The sequence below is a fragment of the Tarenaya hassleriana genome, unplaced genomic scaffold, assembly GCF_000463585.1.
Source record: "Tarenaya hassleriana unplaced genomic scaffold, ASM46358v1 Cleome1, whole genome shotgun sequence".
Lineage (NCBI taxonomy): Eukaryota > Viridiplantae > Streptophyta > Magnoliopsida > Brassicales > Cleomaceae > Tarenaya > Tarenaya hassleriana.
This window is the reverse complement of record NW_010960187.1, coordinates 5,868,308-5,890,721: the sequence shown is the minus strand read 5'-3', so window position 1 is coordinate 5,890,721 and position 22,414 is coordinate 5,868,308. Positions and strand designations below refer to the sequence as shown.

Here is a 22,414-nt window from a genome sequence, read left to right as displayed (position 1 = left end):
AAAAAAACGATTTGACCGATCCGACGTGGCGCGCCACGTCACACGCCACGTCGGATCGGTCAACTCGTTTTTTTGACCAAATAATGCTATGGACGAATATGGAACCGTTTAACAAGTTCAGGATTTAACGTGTTCAATTTTGCAAGTTTGGGAATTAATAGGCACTTCTACAAGTTTAGAAATTAATATTACTCCAAAATACAAGTTCAGGAATTTTTAGGGTTTTTTCCCTTTTATTTTTGTCAAACTATCACTAATTTATTTTAATACCCAACAATCCTTTTTGTTTATTATAATACATCGACTTTCATAAAAAAAAATATATGATAAGAATATATATGTTTTATTAAGCGATGATGTCACGCCTTAAATATAATTATTTATGTATTTTAATATTCGATTTCAATTTAGATATCTTTTAAATAGATGCTATACAGAAATACATGAGATTTTGAAGTATATTCTTATCATGGTATATTTAAGCATATCATGGCGTTTACCCTTTCCTTAAACCACGATTACAAGTAATGACATCGTTTTTATTTTTTTAATGAATTTTTGAAAACCATCAATTCAACTATATGGCGGATTACCCAAGAGACCGTAGCCGAGTCGTATAGCTGGTGAGAGGAGGTGGGATGTCTCTGTCCTAACTAGATCCCACGTTCGAGCCGCGGGTCGCGGGTTGGAGAGGAGATACGTAATTTAATTGCGAGATATAAAGATTACCTCCGGACCGTGAGAGATATAGTCGGGACAAATACCCCATGAACTCCCTAGTTAAAAAAAATTATATGGCTGATTTTGACAGATCTTTAAAAATATAACAGAATTAAAAAAAAGGTCATGGTACATTTAATTTATAAAAAATCATTAGTCCAATAACTATGAATTACAAAGAATAATTATTCATTCGGAAAAATTTGAAATCATATAATACTATTTTTCTCTTTTCTATATAGACTACATTTTTAGCCAATTGGAGGCCATTCCTTCGATCGACTGATTTCAATATCGGCTAGACCCGGCCTCTTTCCATGCAGAAAATGCATTACAATCCATATTATAAAATAAACTATACGTTATTATAATTAAGTTTATAACCTAAATAAAAGTTTCTATATAATTTTTTTTTTATAAAAAAATGTATTGGCTAAAATTACCGTGGGCGTAGTTCTTCCATAATCCATGTTATAACAGGATCGACAGTCAAATTATAACATAATATTATCGTTGGTAATCGAGTACATAACTAGACAAAAAAGTTTCTAATAATATAAAGAATATAATTTCTAATAGAATAAAAAAAATATAAACTAAATAATAAAAATAATAATATGTGAACCGTACATAAATTATACTCTACTTATTAATATATTAAGTAAACCACAATTTGACTAATAATTTAAGTACATCTAATATTCGTTTAATTCATTTTGGAAATTACATCGTAAAAATATAAAATGAGTATACATCATCATACATACATACATACATACATACATACATACATACATACATACATACATACATACATACATACATACATACATACATACATACATACATACATACATATTAACGCGCAAAATCGAGTTGACCCGCCAGACACTAAAAACACGTACTTCTGAACCCATGAGTACGTGCTTGATTGTATTTGGTTCGGTTCTATGGGTCAGATGGACCGATAATAAACTAACAAATTATATGAACTTTGACTTTTAATTGAATTCATATCCGTAATATTTTATTCCCTTTATTCGATTACGACTTTTAATAAATCCGTTAAAACTTTGAAATTTGGAATTCATTTCCTGTTATTCAATTAAAACAAATGAAAGTCATTGAAGCGATGATTTCTAAAAATATACCGAAAATTGTTATTTTAAATAAGAGTTTTAAAATTGAAATTTTATTGGATTAATGATTCCTTAACACAGCTTAAAAAATATAAGGTTGAAATTTTGGAGGGGTGGGGGGCATTATGAACATTATTTAAATATAGCATTTATATGAAAATAACTAAAAATTAATCGATAAAAATAGTTTGTATGATAATTGCATGAATTGGAATGGAAACTAGATGTTTGAAATAGTAAAAAGTTATATAGTGAATTTTAAAAACACGAATTTCAAAACGAATAAGACTACATAAATAATTAACAAATCATATGTATATATGAAATTAACACGAAATTTATTTCTAATTCTTCGTCGGGTCATTGAATGAAATGGGATAATATAAATTATATATATAGTTCTTATGTTATTTTATCAATTCCACAAGTCATACTGCCTTTTACATTCAAAGGAACAACCATGAATCGGATCTATCCGATCCCCTGAAGAAAGTCAAACATAAAATTTTTCTATTAAAAAATCGTCCATTTGTGCACCGACACACGAACATACCACGGAAATATGTGGGTTTTATATATATGCGTAGAAGTTGAATGAAATCTGCGTATATATGGTTTTTAAAAGAATCATAGTAAAGGTACGTCGACCATGACTATAGGTTATATAACGATCACCGAGAGAGAGAGAAAAAAATCAATATCATGCCTACATGTAGGCGTCTTACAAGGGTGCAAGTGGTGCATTTGAACAAGGTCTCAAATTTTGTGGGATCTCATTTGAAAAAAACATTGTAATTTTTTAATTTTTTTAAAAAATTTTAGTCATAAAATTTTAAATATATATAAATATATAATTTTGTAATGTTGTCACAAAAAGTAATAATTCTAACATTAATTTTATGTTTTAAATTAATTCGAAGAAAATATATACTTTTAATAAAAAATTTGGAAAAATCCCAAAAAAAAAACACAGAACTTTACAATTTTGACAAAAAATACTGTACTTTATTTTTTTGTCAAATAAACATTAAACTTTTTAAACGAATCTAAAAAAGCACTGAACTTTTTAAATGATCCAAAAAATATATAAACTTTTATGCGATTATAAAAAAACACTGAACTTTTTTTAGTGATCTAAAAAAATATATGAACTTTTTTCGATTGTAAAAAAAATAAGTAAAATAATCTGACGTGTTTGCATCTCATTGAGCCACGTCATTTATTTTGTTTATTTTGACAATCGTAAAAGAGTTAAATGTTTATTTTTTCAAACTTAAAATTTTAATGTTTACTTAATAAAAAAAAAGTTCAGTATTTTTTTTGTTAAAATTGTTAATACGCTTTTTTTTCATGTTTATGTTTTAACAAATAGAGGAAAAATCTTGAAATGTGGAGAAATGTTTGGCTACAGATGAAGGGACAAAGTAGTAATTGTACGGATTCAGACAAAGCCACATTGCAAAATCCTTCAGGTTTTTATTACAACCCACACGAGAGATAGAGATTCCCCAAACACGTATTGTCTTTGTTTGTTCCGTTACTCTATACAACGGAGTGTTTGGCCGTGAGTTCAACTTTATCCTTATCCTGGATTAATAATGAAGAGTCTGTGGGGTCCACTTTTGTACGGATCAGCTCCCCGTCGTACGATTAGTATCTGAAACTTTGGTTTAAGCTTAATCTCATAAATACCAAATAAAATTAAAAAAAAAGGATTTTATGAGTTGATGATGAGTTGGGCCATTATCTATGTCGATTATTAAGTTTTCTTGATATTAATGATATAATATAACATTTAATGATAATATTTTTTGAATGTTAGTTTAATAATATAATATTATTAGTTCATGCCACTCTTTCTATTGTCAACCCAATATTTAGTTAGTTTAGACTGCGGTAATTATAATAAGAAAAAAAATTTACTAATAATTTTTAGATTTTGGTATTCAAATAAATTAAAAATTGTTAATTTTTTTTGTTTGAGTCATAAATTTATTATGAACTGCCAAAAGATCACAATTAAGTTTCTAAAAATGTATAACGCTGCATAAATCTGTTTTTTTAATATTTCATTTAATTCACAGATTATTTTGATACTTTTTATTTATTTATTTGGGAGAAATAAAAATATTGATCTTTTTGCGAACAATTCCAAAAACTAAAGCCATTGATTTATGAAGAGAAAACGGTAAACGAATTTCAATGAAACTTGAAATATCATATTAGAATATACAATTTAATGCTTGATAGAAATAAATTTTAAATGTTACAACGATTTATTGTTTCTCTCTTGAGGGTAAAAAAAAAAAAAGGAAACAACAATTTATGGGTTAAGTCTAATTAGCAAGTGGAGATTGACAAAAAGTATTCAATATTGTGTTTTGAATATCATAATATGGCCATATATATATATATATTGTATTTTATATTTTTATAAGATATGATTAAATATTTGTAATATGACGTATGCATCAATACAAATTTAAATTAAATTAAATTAAATGAGACACCAAAAACTAAGGATGATATACTGTATTAAATAGTATTTATTGTGGTGGATTGAACCGGACACTGATAATGAGGGTAGGTTTATACAAATTATAAAGAAAAAAATCTAAGTCATTAAATATACAGGGTAGACAGCCGGACAAAATTATTATTATTATTATTATTATTATTATTATTATTTATATAATTTTAATAATAACAAATTTACAAAATAAAAAAATAGGGTCCATTAAATGAGAATATTAAGACACATGAAGAGAGGGATACTGAAACAGTACAAAAAAAGCATAGGATGTGACGAAGACAGGTGGCAACTTTTAGGCACCGTGGGTCCAACTTCGTGACATAAAATAAAAATGCTAACAATAAGATATATGATATTTGTTCAAATAAATAATTTTGGTGGAAGTATCACATCTACAAGAGATATTTAATTAAAATTTAAGGGGTTTTCATGATACATTGATTAGTTAACAATCCTTGATGTAATATCTATTTATACATTTTAGTTGGGGTGGACGTTTCGATTCGGAATCGAACCGTAACGAAACAAAAAACGCGGTTTTTTTTATCCAAACTGTCCAAATTTTTTAAATAATACTAATTTTATAAAAAACTGAACCGAAACGAAATTTTAAAAAAATATAAAAATATATATTTTTTAAGAAAATCTAATTTTTTTTATACAAACCGGAACCAAAGCGAATCGTAACCGGAATCAAACCGAACCGAACTGAATATAATATAATAACTGATGAATATGCATTTTTGTAAAACCGAAAGAACCGAACAGAAATCTTTTTCGACATGAAACCAAATCGAATCCCGAAATGCACACCCCTACATTTATGTAACCTAAAAAATCAACCTATGTTTAGTTGGTTGCATGTATTTTGAATATGCTTAGATATCACGAACTATCATGTATTGAATATTACAATTTATTTTAACTTATTTATATTTTATATGTGGTTGTGGATTTGACATTAGTTTATTTTAGATTTATATGCGATTTTTTTTTTTTTTTTGATTTCTGGATTTTAAAGCTACAAATTTGTTGGGGAGCGATTGGAATTGGAATAATATGGAAAAGCAAGGTCCCATGAAATAAAGCTGTGTGCTATGAAAAAGTGTAGCAGAAAGTGTGCCAAATGAATATAACGGCCACATATGTATATATATATATATAGGGAAAATGGGCCAAAATATAGAGTTTTTTTTTATAATTTTATCAAAAGCCAATTAGATGGCGAGCTTTTTTTTATGTTCATTGTTCACAAATATATATAAACATGGTTTATTTATTAAAAAAATTAAAAAAAAAAATTGTTCAAACACACTAAGTGGGCATTATATCAAAAATACCCTTAATTTGCTATTTCTACTTCAAGACCCACCCTGGTCACATGTGACCAATGTGACCGAAATATAGTATGGTCACATTTTGATTTTTATCGATTATAACGTTAAATTTATGGTGATCACACTAATTCATTATATATGTTTATACCTTGTATATCTTACTAATCAGTTGATTAAAACATCATAAATTTAACGTTATGAACAATGAGATCAATATGTGACCACACTATATTTCGGTCACATTGATCACATGGTCACAAGGATAGGTTTTGAAGTAGAAATAGCAAATTAAGGGTATTTTTGATAATGACCCCACTAAGTGTGGTAAGCCAAACTAAAGCATGATCAAAGTAATACACACGCATATATATACACATACATTCACATATTTGTTATATATATATATATACATACATATATATATATATATACACGAAGACATGGCTAGTGAGATTGCTTGTGGGTATGTCCCAAACCTTTGAGAATACAAACCATTGTCGAGACATAACTGAAAAAGAAATGATTAGTAAATATATACATACACATATGATATATATATACACATCTACTTGCATATATATATATATATATATATATATATGTTAGTATGTATTTACGTGAGAGCAAAGGAGATAGTAGTTATAACATGCCCATCATGCAACATGTTGAAATCAACAAAAGGGAAACTGGCCAAATAATACAACAAAAGGGTCACATGGGCATGTATGTGATATCGTCATACGTGGATTCGTTTCCTTTCAAATCGAGACATTTAATTTCGAGAGTTGGGTTTCGATCGATTCGATGTGGACCGTTTTTTTTTGGGATCAAATGATATTATTTGTTAGTTGTAGAGAACATTAACCAAAAATCGGCTCGGTTTAACCATATGTTAAGACTACCATCATTTTCAACTTGTAAAGATTATGTTAATGTTACAAGTTCTATAAAACACAATATGGGATTATATATTATATACTTTTTTGTAAATATTATTGGTGACTTACACAATTACGATCCAACTAATTCTATAAAATTAATAAATTATATATATATATATATATATATAGGATCTCCGTTAATAATGAAACAACTAATACTTATACACAAATATACACTTTTGAAAACCTCAACAAGCAAAAACTCGCACAAATAATATTACTGATTGTATCGTAACCACCTGCAATCGCGACTGTAATGGTAGTCAGACCTTAATACTATGAAAACAGATGAAGAAAATAAATCAAGCTAAACCAAACATAACCTGAAATTATGTTTTTTCAAGTGTAGTTTTGTATTTTTCCTTTTTTTTTTGTATAAACATGTTCGTTGACATATATATTTGATCAATATGAATATTTCGTACATGGGATTTGGTGATTTAACCCTGAAACTAGTGAATGGTTAATTTAATTCACTTTGAGCAAAGTCAAAGTCATCCACTGACATGAACCAAGTGGAGTTGGGACCAAGTTTACTTTGAATTTAGGGATCCAGTGGAATTTAATTTAATTGAATTTAGGAAAGTCAGAATCGTATAAAAACACGGAGCAATGAATACAATCACACTGTTTTCGGTTAGGGATCCCGTGGAATTTAATTTAATTTGATTTAATGTTTGAACTTTGATCAATTACAATACTTTTTTTTTTTAAATTTCTTTTATTTTGCTAGGTATTATGATTATCACAATAGCAATTTGTTGTTCATAATCATGACTCATGTTAGAAATCTGGGATATAAAAAGAAGAACAATAACAGAAAAGTAAATAGGAACCGGATAACTCTTCAAGGCGTGATACACTTTTTTAAAAACGTTATTCCGTCCTATACGAGCAAAAGACTTTCCGGAATACGTCTTTGAGATACAATGAAGAGAGAAGTGATCTTAGTTTGCTCTACTAAGAACAACACAAGAAATTGCAAGAAGAAGATGAACAAAAGGCTTTTGTGGGTGTTTTGCAAGAACAACCACAAAAGTGCTCTCAAATCTCTCAAAAACAATTTAGATCTGTTCTCTATATAGTGTTAGGATGTCCAGGGGTGCTAATAAACACTCCAAAAGTCGAAAGGTGTGAAGAAATCGGAAGTTTTTCCCGAACGGTCGCGATTTTTCGCTCAATCCGAACTGCTAAAAAAAAACGGGCTGCCCGCCCGTTTTGTCGAGCTACCCGCCCGTTTATGTCTGAATTGCTCAGAAAAAATGGGCTGCCCTCCCGGTTTTTCCGAGCTACCGCCCATTTATTTATGAGCTTTATTCCTCAGAAAAAACAGACTACCAGCTCATATTTTCAAGATGCCCTCCCATTTTTTCTGAGATCACCTTTACGTTCAAAACCGAACGTAAACTCTTTCGACGTATCCTTAACACTTAGCCAATTCATACCACATCTTTTACAAGCATTTATCTCCTCCACCATACTTGTAATACACGTGAAACATGAATCCTTTTGAGAAATTCTAAATTTCCATTCATTTACTCTAAAAATACCAACAACTCATCTGTTAGAAAACGAATCAATAGATTCTAGTTGTAACACAACAAAACCGAATGATTCAATTCAAACCGAACCAAACTGTACGATCTTCTTGATAATTCTAAGGAGTTTTATATATCAACTAATTAAGGATTGAGATTTTTTGCTACTTAACCTTTGCTGTAAAAACGTTTTGATTGGCTCAAAACATTTCATCTTTTCGGTTAATACAATTATCATTTACCAAAAAAAAAAAATAAGAAGAAGAAGAAACCAAAGGGTAAACATGCATGGTTCGTCCAACCCTAACAAGAAGCACATACATCAAATGTTATGAGATATTAACACAATGTTATTTTGTTAGATGAAAAAAAATTTATTTTCAAATTCATCTCATGAAAATTTTGGAAAAATTTATAAAACATTCTTTTTTATATATATATACACACACTTACGCATTAAGGCACGTACATGCTGCAAAAAAATAAAGAGCAAATTACACGCAGTAACAGTAGATTCCATTTAGTTGATTCTCGTAAATTTTTAATATTTCGAAAATTGACCAAAAACGTAAAGACACGGTTTTGATCGTCAGAATAAAAAAGGTGCCTTTACCCATAAACACGCAGAAAATCCTATATATAGACCGGCAGGCAAAAACATACATAAAGCACAGTTCTAAATAAACCCTAACAGAGAATATATATATATATATACATACTTACAAACACAAAGGAAAATGAGTTTAATGTTCATTGACTCTGTCATCTTCGCATGTATTGTTCTTTTGATCCTCCAGTGTCGCCGGAAAACCGGATCCCGGCGGCTTCCGCCGGGGCCAAAACCACTCCCGGTGATCGGAAACCTCCATCTCCTCGGTGACAAACCACACGTGTCACTCACAAAGCTCTCCAAGGCGTACGGACCACTCATGAGCCTCAAACTCGGCCAAGTCACCGCCATTGTCTTATCTTCCTCGGAGATGGCCAAAGAAATACTTCAAACGCACGACCGCGTTTTCTCCAGCCGCGCGGTTCCAGACGCAGTCGCGGCACTCAACCTCAACGTGCACGAGATGACGTGGCTCGAGGTATCGGACAAGTGGAGGAACTTGAGGAAGATTGGCAACAAATACATAGTTAGCACCGCCAAGCTCGAGGCGGGACAAGACTTGCGGCGCAAGAAAGTCCAAGATCTGCTCCAAGAAGTCGGGAAATGCTGTCAGGACGGCAAGGCCGTGGATATAGCACAAGCCTCGTTTAGGACAACCCTTAATCTGTTGTCGAACACCTTTTTCTCGATGGATTTAGCCGATACGTCTTCGGAGAACGCGAGAGAGTTCAGAGACGTGGTGAAAGCTATCATGGACGTCGTCGGGAAACCGAACCTGTCGGACCATTTCCCTGTCCTGAGATTTCTTGACCCGCAAGGCATAAGGCGGCAAACCGGTGTTCTTTGTAAGAAGTTGCTCGATATCTTCGACAGAATCTCAGATGAACGGCTGAGATCGAGGAGAAAGACAGATCAATCGAGCACGAAGAGTGACGTTTTGGACACTCTTTTGGATATTGCGGAAGATAAGAACGTTGACTTTGACTTAGATGCGATCCGATATCTTTTCTTGGTGAGTGAAGTACCTGTCCTTGGTCTTAACTATTTTGACTTTCGCATATATAAATATTTTATTATATGTTTATTTAAATCGCAGGAGCTATTTACGGCGGGAAACGATACGACGTCGTCCACGTTGGAGTGGGCGATGACGGAATTGCTTCGGAATCCAAAGGCAATGTCAAGAGCTCGTGAAGAGCTGAGAGAGAACATCGGAGTGGGGAATACGGTGGAGGAATCTGATACTTCGCGCCTACCCTATCTCCATGCCATCATCAAAGAGACTTTCCGGTTACATCCTCCGGCTCCGTTTCTCATACCAAGAAAATCTGGTTCGGATGTCGAGATCAACGGGTTTGTCATCCCAAAGGGTGCAACGGTACGCAAACCGTTATCTGAAACCGGTTTGGTGGTTTTGGTTTAGAGTTCAATGATGTGGTTTCCATCAGAGTTAACCGGTTCAATTGGGTTCTTAATGATGAACAGATTCTGATAAACGCGTGGGCGATTGGAAGAGATCCAAAGATATGGGAGAATCCAGAGGAGTTCATGCCGGAGAGATTCTTGGATTCGGATACCGACTTTAGAGGAAGCAATTTCAGGCTGATTCCATTCGGCGGCGGCCGGAGAATATGTCCGGGATTGCCATTGGCAACAAGGATGCTGCATCTGATGTTAGGCTCACTCATACATTCATTTGAATGGGAGGTTGAAGAGAAAGAGTATCTTGGTGTTGAAGAAGATTTCGGTATCACTTTGCACAAAGCTCGTGCCCTCAGAGCTTTACCGGTCCGGTTCACCTCATGACCCGGTTTGGTTGGATGGTTTCGATCATGGAGTCAGTGTAATGTTTTTTTTTTTTCAAAGTCGTAGGAAGTTTGAATAAGAAAAAATTGGGTACGTCCCCATGTGTACCGTCTGTCCATTGTATTATATTTTATGTTTTTTATTTGGCTTCTTTTCATTACATTGTCGACTTTGAACCGTTTGTCACATACATTATATAAACACATTTCTATTATATTTTTAATCTGAAATGAGCATTTTCAGTCTCTCCGCCTTCAAATCGTGAGGCCCTCGTCGCATGAGCTGGACTGCTCGGCCATCTGAATGTACGAAAAGGAGCTGATTCCCTATAGAACTCTTACCGCTGTCAGCCAGTGAATGCCTAAGTTACTGCCATACCAAAATAACAGATACCCTGTTATATAACCAGAGGTGTATATATATATATATATATCCATAATGTGCAAGATACATAGAATGAACATTCATGGAAGGTTTACCAGACACAACCTACACTAGAACTATAGAACTCTCAATGTAGCTTTCAGTAGCCAGTTTATGTCTTAATTTACAAATCTATTGGTTAACGAGCGTTCCGAGAAAGAGTAATTGTGGGTGTCAACCTCTATATAGATAAAAAGATGTATAAATTAGAGTGATTGTAGGTTTCAATCTCTATAGATAAAGAAATGTATAAATATTTAAGCTCTGAGCTTTAGCTGTGAATATAGCTTACCTCCTACCGTTCTACTGCTGGTTGGTTTCAGAAAGGACACCGCTGTTACCTCATTGAACCTGCTGAGATTGAGGTCCCCTTAACTTTGCTTGTTATCTGTAACGTCTTCGGTATCAACTTTGAGAAATTAAGATACCAAACTCTAGTGATTGGTCGCATCTTTATTCGCTAGTTAGGAGCTTACCTCATGCCATGCTTGGATTGGAAAGAATTCAGTCTATTTTCCTTTGAGCCCTTGCATCAAGAAGAGATAGCAACTCAATATATGATTATATTCTTTCGAAAAAAATCCAAATGCAACTGTTTTCACACGCTGCACCTTCATTAATCCGGATGGAGGTTGAGGAAACTTTGAGCGAGATCCATTGTCTGGCTGGAGCTCGGATATTATGGAGAGCTGTAGTTTGAGATATCGGATGTTTATGATCACAAGTTAACCATTTGGTTGAGAATAGGATGTTCAAAGAAACACGTGCACCGACCGATTACCAAGCTATTAACCATACCTTACTGAAAAGATAAGTCGGCAGGTCTTGTTGAACCCTCTTCTCCTCATGAACACCAAATTTCTGAGATGCAAATACGCAAAAAAAGTTTTTTGAGTTCTCTTCAAACAAAAACTCCAAAAAGGAAAACATAGAGGACAATTACTAATGAAATGATCATCTTAAGGATGCCATACCAAGGGTAAAGTTGTTTCTGTTTTGTTATTTCTGAAAACACCGACGTCATCTCTACTTGAAAGTATCTGTTTGACATGAACCAAAAACCTTGGTTGTGCACTTATAGGTATGAATTTAGTGTAACGCAAATGAAGCTCTAGAAAACAATATACCTTCTTGTTTAAAGGACGAGCTTTAGTAACATGATTTATATTGGAGACATCATGCTTAGCAATATCCATAGTGCTTGGTCTGAAGAACATTCAGATCAAATAACAATTAAAATCAAGAATCCAAGTTAAAGAAATCAAGCATTTCCTTATACGTTTCTCTATTATTTATACTTTAATGGGTCATACCTCCTAGTCTCCTCGTTAACGCCATCGAGAACAGTAGTTGTATTATGATTCTCTGATCCCTGTCAATAAGAAACTATTCGTCTTTAGTAGCGGCCCTTTAAGTTATCAAGTTAGCCCGATGATAGATATTATCACTTGATAACAAGAATTCGGATGATATTACCATATCAGAATCAATGCACTGATATGACGTAGTTGTAACAGCCGATGAATGTTGCATAGCCCTTTCTGAGGTCCTCAAGTGAAATTCCTGAGAAGAAAAACCACAGGGATATAAGCTGAAGTGTTAGGCCAGCAAAACATGATTTAGAATTAGAACACTGTAGCAACTTAGAAAAAATTAGTAACCAATGCTTACATGAAATTCTGGTAGCTGTGGAGTGCTCTTCATCCGGATGGGCAATGATGGAGCCACAAAAATCTACAGATCACAGACGCATGCTTGAGCTGAGATACAATGAAGAAACTACATCCGTATAGAACATTTTCTAATGGCAGATACTGACTTTTCGGTTAAAGGGGCGGGCTTTGAATCTATAAACAGCTGTTGAGTCCGGTTCTGTCTTAACATCATTCATTGGCCTGTTATATTATGCGACAGCCCGTAAGCTAGGACCTTTCCAGAAACAACTAGTTAGTGACCATTACTCAGGAACTAACCGTATCCTCTGTGCCCACTGCGTCGTGGCACGCTCAAGTTGTTGTGGGGCTGTTATCTTTGTCCTAGTACGTTGCAAGTTCCTATCAAGAGTCGCCCCCTGCAAAACCATTCAACATTTAATTATACGCAAACGGTTCTCTTCCAGAAGATTTGAAGTTTACATAACCAACGAATTAAAAAATCTATAGGCAAATTCAGGAAAATTCGAAACAAGATAACCGACATTCTTGGGTGTTTTGTGGACGAAATTCATCTCTTCCTTCATATCAGCAATCTGCAACAAACCATGTTTCAAGACATATAGCAACGCTAAGCAAGATTCACAATCATTTCAACTAGTTAACAAGCAATCTTGGTGCACCTATAGTGCACTGTTTATGAGGACCTCCAAATATTTGTTTCAGAAAACCTTGACAAGCACCAAACTAAGAAGACAAGAAAGAAAATAATAAATGCCGACTACTCTACCTTACAAAGTAGCCCTCCCTCAAGCTTCTGCCTTTTAGTAGCTTGAATTTCCAACCTAGATGGACCATTCAAGCCTTTCTCAGTAATTTGTTCCACTTGCATATGGTGTCTTTAGACCAAACGAAAGGAGTATTTGAACTGAATTGAGAGAAAGAAGATCCCAGGATTCAAAGCTCCAAAAAGTCACCTGTAATGATTTTGTTTAGCCAATTGACTAGCAGTAGGTTTCATCAATGTGGATCTCCTAGATGTCAGCTGGACGCTTGACTTTGTTCCGCATTTTGGTTTATGAGCGTGTACATGATTGCTAAATGTTGGTCCTGATAGAAATCGAACACAAAACATCTTCATAGAGGGGCAATGAGCTTGACCAACAAATTAAACACCAAATACGATCAGATGTTAGATTTCTGTATTAAACAGAGGATTACTAAAAACGATAAAACAAGTGAAGCATGATTTCCATAATAATTAAACAGTAAAGTTAACCATATATGGCAAGGAATTCACAACATATAAAGTCAGAACCTTTATACAAGGGTTGGCTTGGAACTTCATTCAAACTTCCACCTTGTGAGGAGGCACAAATCCCAGAGCGAATTCCAGTTCCTGGAAGAAAAAAAAAGGCATGTTAGAACATCCATACATCTGGTATCAACTTTCCGCATTACCTTGGTTATCCAAATCCAGACAATGGTAAATTGCAATTCGTCAAGATATAACAGCAGATATCATATGCTAATCTGTATTCACCTGTCTTATTCACATCTTTGGCTAAATAATCTGAAAGCTTCCCAACTTCTCTGTCAGTATCGCAAATGTCTGATGTAGCTTCTCCATCTTCTGGTCTTGTTGAGAGCTCAGTTTTGCCATCAGAAACATGGTCTCTGAGTAGCAATTTTGTTACAAAAGCTGAAAAAAAACAGGGCGAAAGACCAAATATAAGACTCTTGAAAGTGTTCTTCCCTGTGATCAAAGCAGAGAAAATGCGTTTTTTCTGGATAAAATTCAAATCTCCGCCAATGAACTCGTACACAGAGAAAATAAATTCCTACTATACAAAATGATTTTCATATTGATAATAAGATTTCAGTCAAACCCCCAACTTTCGAGTCGAATTCACCCATACCCATTGCAGACTGATCGAAAGGCATGTGCAGAAAGTATTCTAGAATAATTTGTAACGTCGTTTACCGCATTTCGAATGACGAAATTTTAGTCCCATGTCAATAATCAGAGACAAAATCAAATCCTAGAAGTCTACAGAATTTCAAAATCCGCTCTTTCGGTATAATGCGTACACTCCACATAAGCTCAACCCGCAAGGTGAAAATCCCCAAACGCGACCGAAAGCAAACACGAAACTCAAGTCCAGGAATGCGCGATACTCACGAGACGGCGGGTAAGACTGAGCGGTCTCGAACCAGAGCTCGGCGACCAGAACCTCCTCCGGCGACTCCTCCGCCGAGAAATCGTACCACCGAACCGCATCAAACTCGTAATCCAGGTCGATCTCTCTCACCTCAAAGACCCCCATTGCTCTCTCTCCTTCGCTCTCTCCAACGATCATGAACTCCAACCCCACATGAACAAGCACAGAAACGAAGCAGAGACCCCTCGTCGCCACTACAAATCGTAAATCAAACCCACTGAATCCGATCAGAGCAAAACCCTAATTTCCTCAGAATCTCTCATTCGTCGGTGCTGATAAGCAGTGTAAGGTAAATGCACAGAGGGAGGACGCTCCAGGTTTTGTAACGACTCAGAGAATTTTTGAATTTAATTGGACAATGGAGAAAGAGGGACTGCTTAAAAGACGATAAAGCCCTTCGAGGCGCGTCTGGGGCTCTGTGCTTTATTGTCAGACTAAATTCCGGCGGAGTCGATAACTACCCCTGATGTTTGTAGATATTTCTATTTTACCACTGGCGGTTTTATTCGTTTGTCCGGTCAAAGATTTGTTTCCCCTTTTCGCTACAACGATATTATAGGTAAAATAGTTTACAAAATGAATCTCATAAAAATATATGTCAATAATTTCAAATAAATATATAAATTATTTTTGTATAAAAAATATTTTAACGTGCCAATTATTCATGTATAAATTTCTAAGTTTTAAAATATTATCAAGTTTGTGTCAAAATAATAATTTTATTTGATAATATGTTATATTTTATAAATAATAAGATTAAATAAAACATTAAATATGTATACTGAAATAAAATTTTAAAATTTATATATATCTATGTAAAATTTTCAAATAGTTTATGTATTTATTTGGAAAATAATAATTTATATATTTATTTGGAAGTGTTTTCCATACTTTTATGTATTTTATGAAACTTTTTTCAAATAATTATATAATAAATTATGAAGATGATAAAGGTATAAGTTTTTTTCACAATCTCAATTTTTTATTAACCTTACAATTAATTAATTAAAAAAAGATAATCTATCATTATAATCTAATCAAACTTTAGTAAGAGGTCATTATAATCTAATCAAACTCGTCCAAGGAAATTAATAGGTAGGTACGACAACAAATATTACTTTTTTCTTATTCCTCATTTTTCATGCTCTTTTTTTTTTTTGAAAATTATGTGAACGGGTTAATTCCTATTAATAGTTTATACAATTTCTAATGTAATTATTATTTTGAATTATTTTGAATTTGTGTTGTATGAGACACGTGTTTTCACCAAATGACAAGAGGCATTAATTATTTACTCGTATAGATAGTAATAGGTCAATGTGGTGCCCATTCAGAAGCATCTTTGATGCAAATACAAATTTTGAACAATTTTTAAGCTTTAAATGAATTTCAAAATTTTAAAATTTATGAGGAAAAAACAATTTCTTTCTGGAAATATGAACCAATTACCGAGATTCTAAATATTATAATTTATTATATCATCAAAGGTCATTTTATTTTGTAGAATATATTTTATACGTTCTATTTTTTCAACGAGAAAGTGCATATTGATGTTTTGAAAGGTTTATATATATATGCCTCTTGTATTCTTGAACTATGGATAACATATGCAAGTAGCCCAAGAAAATGGATATGGTTATATCTTTGACCATCACACCATTTTGTTAAATGTTGGATATTTATTTATTTATTTATTTATTATTATTATTATTATTACCTAAATATGGTTAGCGGATAGGACAAACTTGAATGTTAAATTTATGTATACTTTAAAGGCATTAGTGTATAGTGTCCCAAGGTTGTTGGGTTTTGGACCAAAGCTACTTTTGGTAGGTTGGACATGTCTTCGAGTTTTGGTTGAATTTTTGTTTGATCGTATTTTTGGGGTTTAGAATATATATTTATTCAACTTTTTATATTAAATTGCAATTGATTTTTTTTAATTAAAGATAATTTTGTTTCATTTTTTGATAATTTCTATTACACTATTTTAATCGAATTCAGTTACGATATAATTAGATGTATATTATTAAATCTGGCTTGGTAACTCATAGGAGCGAGTGGTTGAATGTTTTGAGAGCTTTTAAAAGCAAACGTCAACTATGAATAGGAAATCAATTTAATTCACACCCTACACATTCTCATATATATATATATATATATATATACATACATATATAGATATAGATATGTATATATGTGTGTGTACTGTTTGGCTCTGCTATGCTCATTTAATTGGGGCTCACATGATCCTTGTGACAATTCCTTCCAAAATCTCAGTTTCATCACTTTCATTAAATTGGAAGGGAATTTATTATTATTATTATTAATAATATTAATAAAAGGTACTAATCTGATAATATCTGAAAATGAAAACAATGGAAAATTGAGTTTGGATGATGACAAGGCCCAATGGGCCTTTCCATCCGGCCCACTGAGCCTTCTTCGGTTCGTATTGGGCCTCTCTCTTCAGCCTCTACTGGCCCAATGAGAATTTGGACGCAACTGTTTGATGTGCACAATATATATTGCAATTGCAAAAAAAATATAATTATATAAATAAGTTATATATACAAGCCTCTGATATTATATCCCAAATTTACAGTCCATGCACACATTCCCTCACATTTTTTCTCCCAACACAACCAAAATCCATTCCCCAAAAAAAAAAAAAAAAAAGGATCCAATATTTTTTTTCCCTTGGAAACGAGTAATCGTTATGTACACAATTATATTGATATGTACAAAAAGCAACAATAAGATTTCATTTCTTTCAAACAAGAAATACCAAAGCTGAAAGAAGTGAAGAACCAGAAGAAAAATCGTGTTAGAGCTTTCGTTCCTCCTTTTTCAGTGGAGAAAACTGAAGTGAAGAATCCAAAGGCCAAAAAACTACAACAAAGAGAGGAGTTCTTTAAAGATTGGGACACTGACCTCTCTGCCTTCAGACACAACCAGAGAGGTGGTTGCGTTTTCATTGCAACAGAGGTTGTTCCTCTTCTTTCTTCATCCCGTCCAGCTGTTGTTTCGCGTATTTCGTGATGATAATCGTTGTAGCAACCGTTGCCAGAAAACCCAGAATGTTGAGAAGAATCTGTGTTACAGAAAGGCCGGGTTTTTCGGCAGAGGATGCTTCTGCCAATGTCCTTATTAGAATTCCGCTGTAACATGAAAATAAAATAAAAAAGATTTATCGGAGTTGAATAAAGATGTAGATCATGAACTAAGAAAGAAATATTTAAGAGATGGAGGGTATGAGTTGAACATACGTATAAATTGCGACGAAGATCTCAGGAACCATGCCCAAGAGGGAACCCGTGATGTAAGGACCATACTTAACACGAGTTGCCACGGCACAGTAGTTGTAAAGAATGTAAGGGAATGGAGAAATTCGTATTAGAGTTACAGCTCGAAACTGGTGAAACCAGTTGCCTTCACCAGCAGCTCTTAACATGGCAGCTTTATCAGGATATCTTTCCATCCATCCCTACACATCATATGGCAAAAATCAAATTCAGGGCAATGCAAATTGCAACCATCGTACGCTCACTTCAAAGCAAAATTGAAAAGGCAAAGGAATAGTAAGGCATAGTCCACTGGTTCATCACAGGGGCAACAAAAACAGAACTTTCGACCTTAATGTTCCAGCTTCGGGCCAATATAATCCATCCCATATGTTGCTGTTCTTTAAGCATAACATCAAATGACTCATATAGTTCTACATAACTTCCCAACCCCATTAAAACCTGTTTATCCGTATATGACCGCATCAAACAAATAGAAAACAAGTGGAGTCAAAAGGAGTAAGGGAGCGAAGAATCGAGTAAACATGTACTTGAATTTTGTGGCAGAAGAGATGTCCAATGAAGTAAGGAAGAGATACACCAATAGCTGCAGATGAAATAATTAGTAGAAACCCATAGCCATAGCCAAATGTCATCCCAGCAATCCACATGGATGGTGAAGATGGAAGAAATATCGTAGGAAACAATGCCACAGATGTAAATACAAGAAGACCGCAAACAGGGTGTGTAAACGTCCTCATCTCCCATTGAATAATCGGGATAAGCTCCTGCCAAAGAGAGAAAGAGACAATGCCCTCATTACTCGCGAAAACAAAAGAACTCATGCTGATAATTCTTCCAGTGAAGACTTCATCAATTTGGCAATATTAAGCAATATAGGTATTCAGTGGTTCGGAGGAGTGAAACATCGAGACAGTCTTAAAGCCGGAAACAAAATCTTCATATCTCACATATGAATTTGCACAACAAGAATCCTGCACTTGAATTTGCAAAACCAACCAAAAGATGGGATATTGGATCCATGATGCATATCACATTCACATGGAAACCATTCTCAACCATACACCATTTTATTCTAGCATCAAAGCACGAACTGCACGCTTACTAGCTTCAGTGAACCATATCCGAATTGTCTGAAGAATCTAAGGGCATAGATTTTGAACTCGATGGATAAGAGAATGGCATGAGTCCCAAATCATCCATCACACTCAAGCCCAGTAATAGAATCTATCCGAGTATGATCGAGATTGAAACTCTAATCAGACTAATTCAACGGTAACTCCGGAGGAACATCAAATTATCAAAATCCCGCATGCATTGTTCCTAGAAAGATAAAGTACCCGTGGAGAATCGAAACTAATGGCGGAAATTAAACCTTGTCCATGATCAGTGGAGCGATCCATTTGAGAACAGCGACGGTTAAACTGCCCAAGAAGGCGAATAGAAGAACCAGCTTGACCCAGAACCAAACAGACCTTCTCCGTCTACAGGATGAAGAAGAACATGGCGAAGAAGCCCTCTGTCCTTGTTCTTCGCCTTCTTCTTCCTCCTGCTCAGCTTCTTGTGGCGATTCTCCCAATTTCACGAAATGCCCTTTTCCGTCGTCCTCGTTTTCGACTCTCACTCGCAGTTCCGGGATCGCCTCGTCGTCCTCGCGATAAGTCATCGGATTCAACCCAGACACAAAGGGCGGAAGGAACACCCACAGAAACCCTAAGTTAGCAGCCGGTATGGATTCTCCGGTCGTTTCCCAATAAAATGGGAAACACCGGCGATCGGAAAATTCTTCGGCTGATCGAGAAAGCCCCCCGCCTCAAGGAAGGGATGATTGCAACGGAAAGAAAACAGAGAACGTCTTTCCTTTTTCTTTTTCAGAGAGCCAATTTGCACTGCGGATGGTTTCTCATCGGTTTGTTAGTTTTTTTCCTTTTTATTTTTTTTTTTAAAATGTTATTTAATTGTTTTTTATTTATTTCAGTTTTGGTTTTCGAATCTTTTTTTTTTCTGGCCTTCCTTTGTAATTTTCGATAAAATAAATGAAATAAAAACACTATAAATCTCGTGTGGAAATCACAGATGACCCTCTTTGTCTCGTAATTAAAAATCAGTTTATATCAATCTTGAAATCATGATATCTAATTAATTATTACACGATTTAATAAGTATTAACTAATATTTGATGCGACATACCTGATTAATCACGGAATCAGTATTTCTGTAGAGGTATTTATTTGTGAGTAAAAAATTTATATAAAAAAAGTATTTTTTACCAGAAAAAAGATATAAAATACTGTTTGATCAGACCGGTTTCCCCTCTTTCCAAATAAACCGATTCAAAATCTTCCGGTTTGATCAGATCGAAATCTTCAAACCAAAGCTATTTTCAATTTCAAACAATATGCGCATTCATAAAACGTTTAAATATATGATTTGTTTACATGTGATTCTAAAAATATAATCCCAATGTTTCACTTCCTTCTTTATATTTCCGGCCATATTTCATTTCATTTTGTTCCCATTGCAGTTTTGTTTTTTTTTTTTAGGAAAAGAGAAGACGGAGGGAGTCTAGGAAGGTGTGATCTGACGGTGCCGTGGCTTTTGGTCTGTACACGTGGCAGACATCGGAGGAGTTTTTCCAAGGTGGTACATTTGTTAGGTTGACTTCACCGTCACGCATGCGGTGCGTCGGAGCGGGACCCACTGTATCGCCGCCCATTGTGCGGTTTGCTAATGCGACAAGTCGGTGACGCCACATATTAATTATGTATTCGTTTATCTCGTTAAATCCAAATTCTTAAGAGCTCAAAATCTTCAAATAATTATATTTAAAACAATTTTTTTTTTCTTAAACGGTTTTGTTTATATATGTGTCGTTATCAAAAAATAACATTTTTTATTAACAGAGTGGCGCAAATAATTTCAAGAGGATATGCTATGAGATATTTTAGAATAATTCATGGACTCAACTGAAAACGTCACTTTACTTTCTTTTTTTTTTATACATCTTTTAAAAACAAAAGGGATATCATTATCTTGCAAAAAAAAAAAGAGTTTAATATTTTTTTTTTGATAGGCAGTTTTAAAGTTACGTCCTAAAGTTTTTTAAGCCATAGTTGTGGCACCACCAGCACCAACCTTCGGAACTAACAAAGGCCACATTTAAATATAAAATTAGTAAAATGATGCATAATTTTATTTTTATTTGGTATGGTTTTTTTCCCATGAGAATGTGGAAATGACAATTTTTGTCATCTACTTGATATATATATATATATATATAGAAAATGATTTTTGGCTGTTATCTCTTCTAGAGGGGCGTTTTAATATCCACATCATAGCTAAAAGATGTTAAAATCAAATTTTTTAATATCTTTTCATCAGGGATGGTCAATTCGGATTTCGGTTCGGGTTCGATTCGGTTATATTCGGATTCGATTATTTCAGTTATAGAAAAATTATAACCATTCGGTTTTTATATAAATTTCGGTTCGGTTCGGTTATTATTCGGTTCGGTTTTGGTAAAAGTTCAATTTTCAAAGAGATTATCGATTATTCTCTCGGTTTTTCGGTTATTTTTTATTCGGTTCGGTTCAATTTCGGTATCGGTTTTTCGGATTTTAAAAAAATCATAACCATTCGATTTTTATGTCGGGTTCGATTCGGATACGGTTATGTCTTATTCGGTTAATAACCGAAATGACGACCCTACTTTTCGTTTTGGTGAGTGGCTTAATGTGTCTATTTTTTATAATTCTGCGAGAATTTATGGAAATTGAAATCATTATCCGTTTCGTTCTTGTAAATTTCTATATATATTTTTTTTTGTAAAGGGGATTAAAATTTCCAACGTGGGCACAATTAGCATAAGCCAATGAAAAGGCTCCGTGGGTGGGGTTGAATTTCGCTTTATTTTGGCTTCCAGTCTCAGAGCTCTGATGCCATTGCCCACAGTTCTTCCACCAAACCTCAAACTTCACAGTGTATCGCTCACCGAAAGATCTCCGCTTTCTTCGGATTTAACGGAATGAGCATAATCACTCCTGTCGAAACCCTAATTTTGCGGTCACCGCGTCGTTTTCTTCCCCGGCATCCCCCGGTTGGTCTTCCCATTCATCGGGCAGCAGCTTTTCCGCGCAACAGCTTCTCAATCTCTTCTTCGGGTCTGGTTTATTTCTCTCATTCTCTTCC

At 34.1% G+C, this 22,414-nt stretch overlaps 4 protein-coding genes across 12 annotated transcripts in view; 2 read left to right on the top strand and 2 right to left on the bottom strand.

Moving 5' to 3' along the window:
• The first annotated feature begins 8,889 nt into the window (after window positions 1–8,889).
• Window positions 8,890–10,784, top strand: LOC104814066 (geraniol 8-hydroxylase-like). The gene is made up of 3 exons (XM_010541919.1): window positions 8,890–9,830; window positions 9,915–10,196; window positions 10,304–10,784. The coding sequence occupies exons 1-3, from the start codon at window positions 8,946–8,948 to the stop codon at window positions 10,622–10,624; spliced, it is 1,488 nt and encodes a 495-aa protein (XP_010540221.1). The 5' UTR covers window positions 8,890–8,945; the 3' UTR covers window positions 10,625–10,784.
• LOC104814074 (protein TPX2-like) lies at window positions 10,701–15,256 on the bottom strand. 5 transcript variants are annotated; one of them, XR_771850.2, is made up of 18 exons: window positions 14,882–15,256; window positions 14,243–14,401; window positions 14,018–14,098; window positions 13,677–13,809; window positions 13,490–13,544; window positions 13,245–13,295; window positions 13,021–13,118; window positions 12,867–12,942; window positions 12,719–12,781; window positions 12,524–12,610; window positions 12,361–12,419; window positions 12,175–12,253; window positions 12,022–12,087; window positions 11,846–11,908; window positions 11,659–11,736; window positions 11,524–11,573; window positions 11,340–11,444; window positions 10,701–10,993 (listed from the first exon to the last, which is right to left on the bottom strand). XR_771850.2 is itself a non-coding variant. In XM_010541930.2 (18 exons), the coding sequence occupies exons 1-18, from the start codon at window positions 15,057–15,059 to the stop codon at window positions 10,986–10,988; spliced, it is 1,443 nt and encodes a 480-aa protein (XP_010540232.1). In that variant the 5' UTR covers window positions 15,060–15,256; the 3' UTR covers window positions 10,701–10,985. The 5 variants fall into 5 exon arrangements, 2 of the variants coding, with proteins under 2 accessions (XP_010540232.1, XP_010540241.1); XR_771851.2 differs by having other exon boundaries at window positions 11,340–11,435; XR_771853.2 differs by having other exon boundaries at window positions 11,340–11,435; window positions 11,524–11,564.
• A 2,331-nt stretch (window positions 15,257–17,587) lies between these two features.
• Window positions 17,588–20,129, bottom strand: LOC104814056 (TVP38/TMEM64 family membrane protein slr0305). Of its 2 annotated transcripts, XM_010541906.2 has the most exons (5): window positions 19,602–20,129; window positions 18,757–18,993; window positions 18,191–18,408; window positions 17,856–18,082; window positions 17,588–17,714 (listed from the first exon to the last, which is right to left on the bottom strand). In XM_010541906.2, exons 1-4 carry the CDS (start codon window positions 19,890–19,892, stop codon window positions 17,896–17,898), a joined length of 933 nt encoding a protein of 310 aa, XP_010540208.1. In that variant the 5' UTR covers window positions 19,893–20,129; the 3' UTR covers window positions 17,588–17,714; window positions 17,856–17,895. The 2 variants fall into 2 exon arrangements, with proteins under 2 accessions (XP_010540208.1, XP_010540203.1); XM_010541901.2 differs by having other exon boundaries at window positions 17,588–18,082.
• Window positions 20,130–22,100: 1,971 nt separating this feature from the next.
• LOC104814036 (probable sodium/metabolite cotransporter BASS6, chloroplastic) overlaps window positions 22,101–22,414 on the top strand; it is a 3,091-nt gene continuing 2,777 nt past the window's right edge. For 2 of the 4 annotated variants that reach the window (XM_010541891.1, XM_010541896.1), the window contains exon 1: window positions 22,341–22,386. Coding sequence is in view for 2 of the 4 variants with exons in the window: in XM_010541883.1 (XP_010540185.1) it covers window positions 22,251–22,386 (136 nt within the window). In the remaining 2 variants the exon portion in view is untranslated. Of the gene's footprint in view, window positions 22,387–22,414 lie in introns of all 4 variants that reach the window. The other 2 variants (XM_010541883.1, XM_010541890.1) reach the window with 2 other exon arrangements.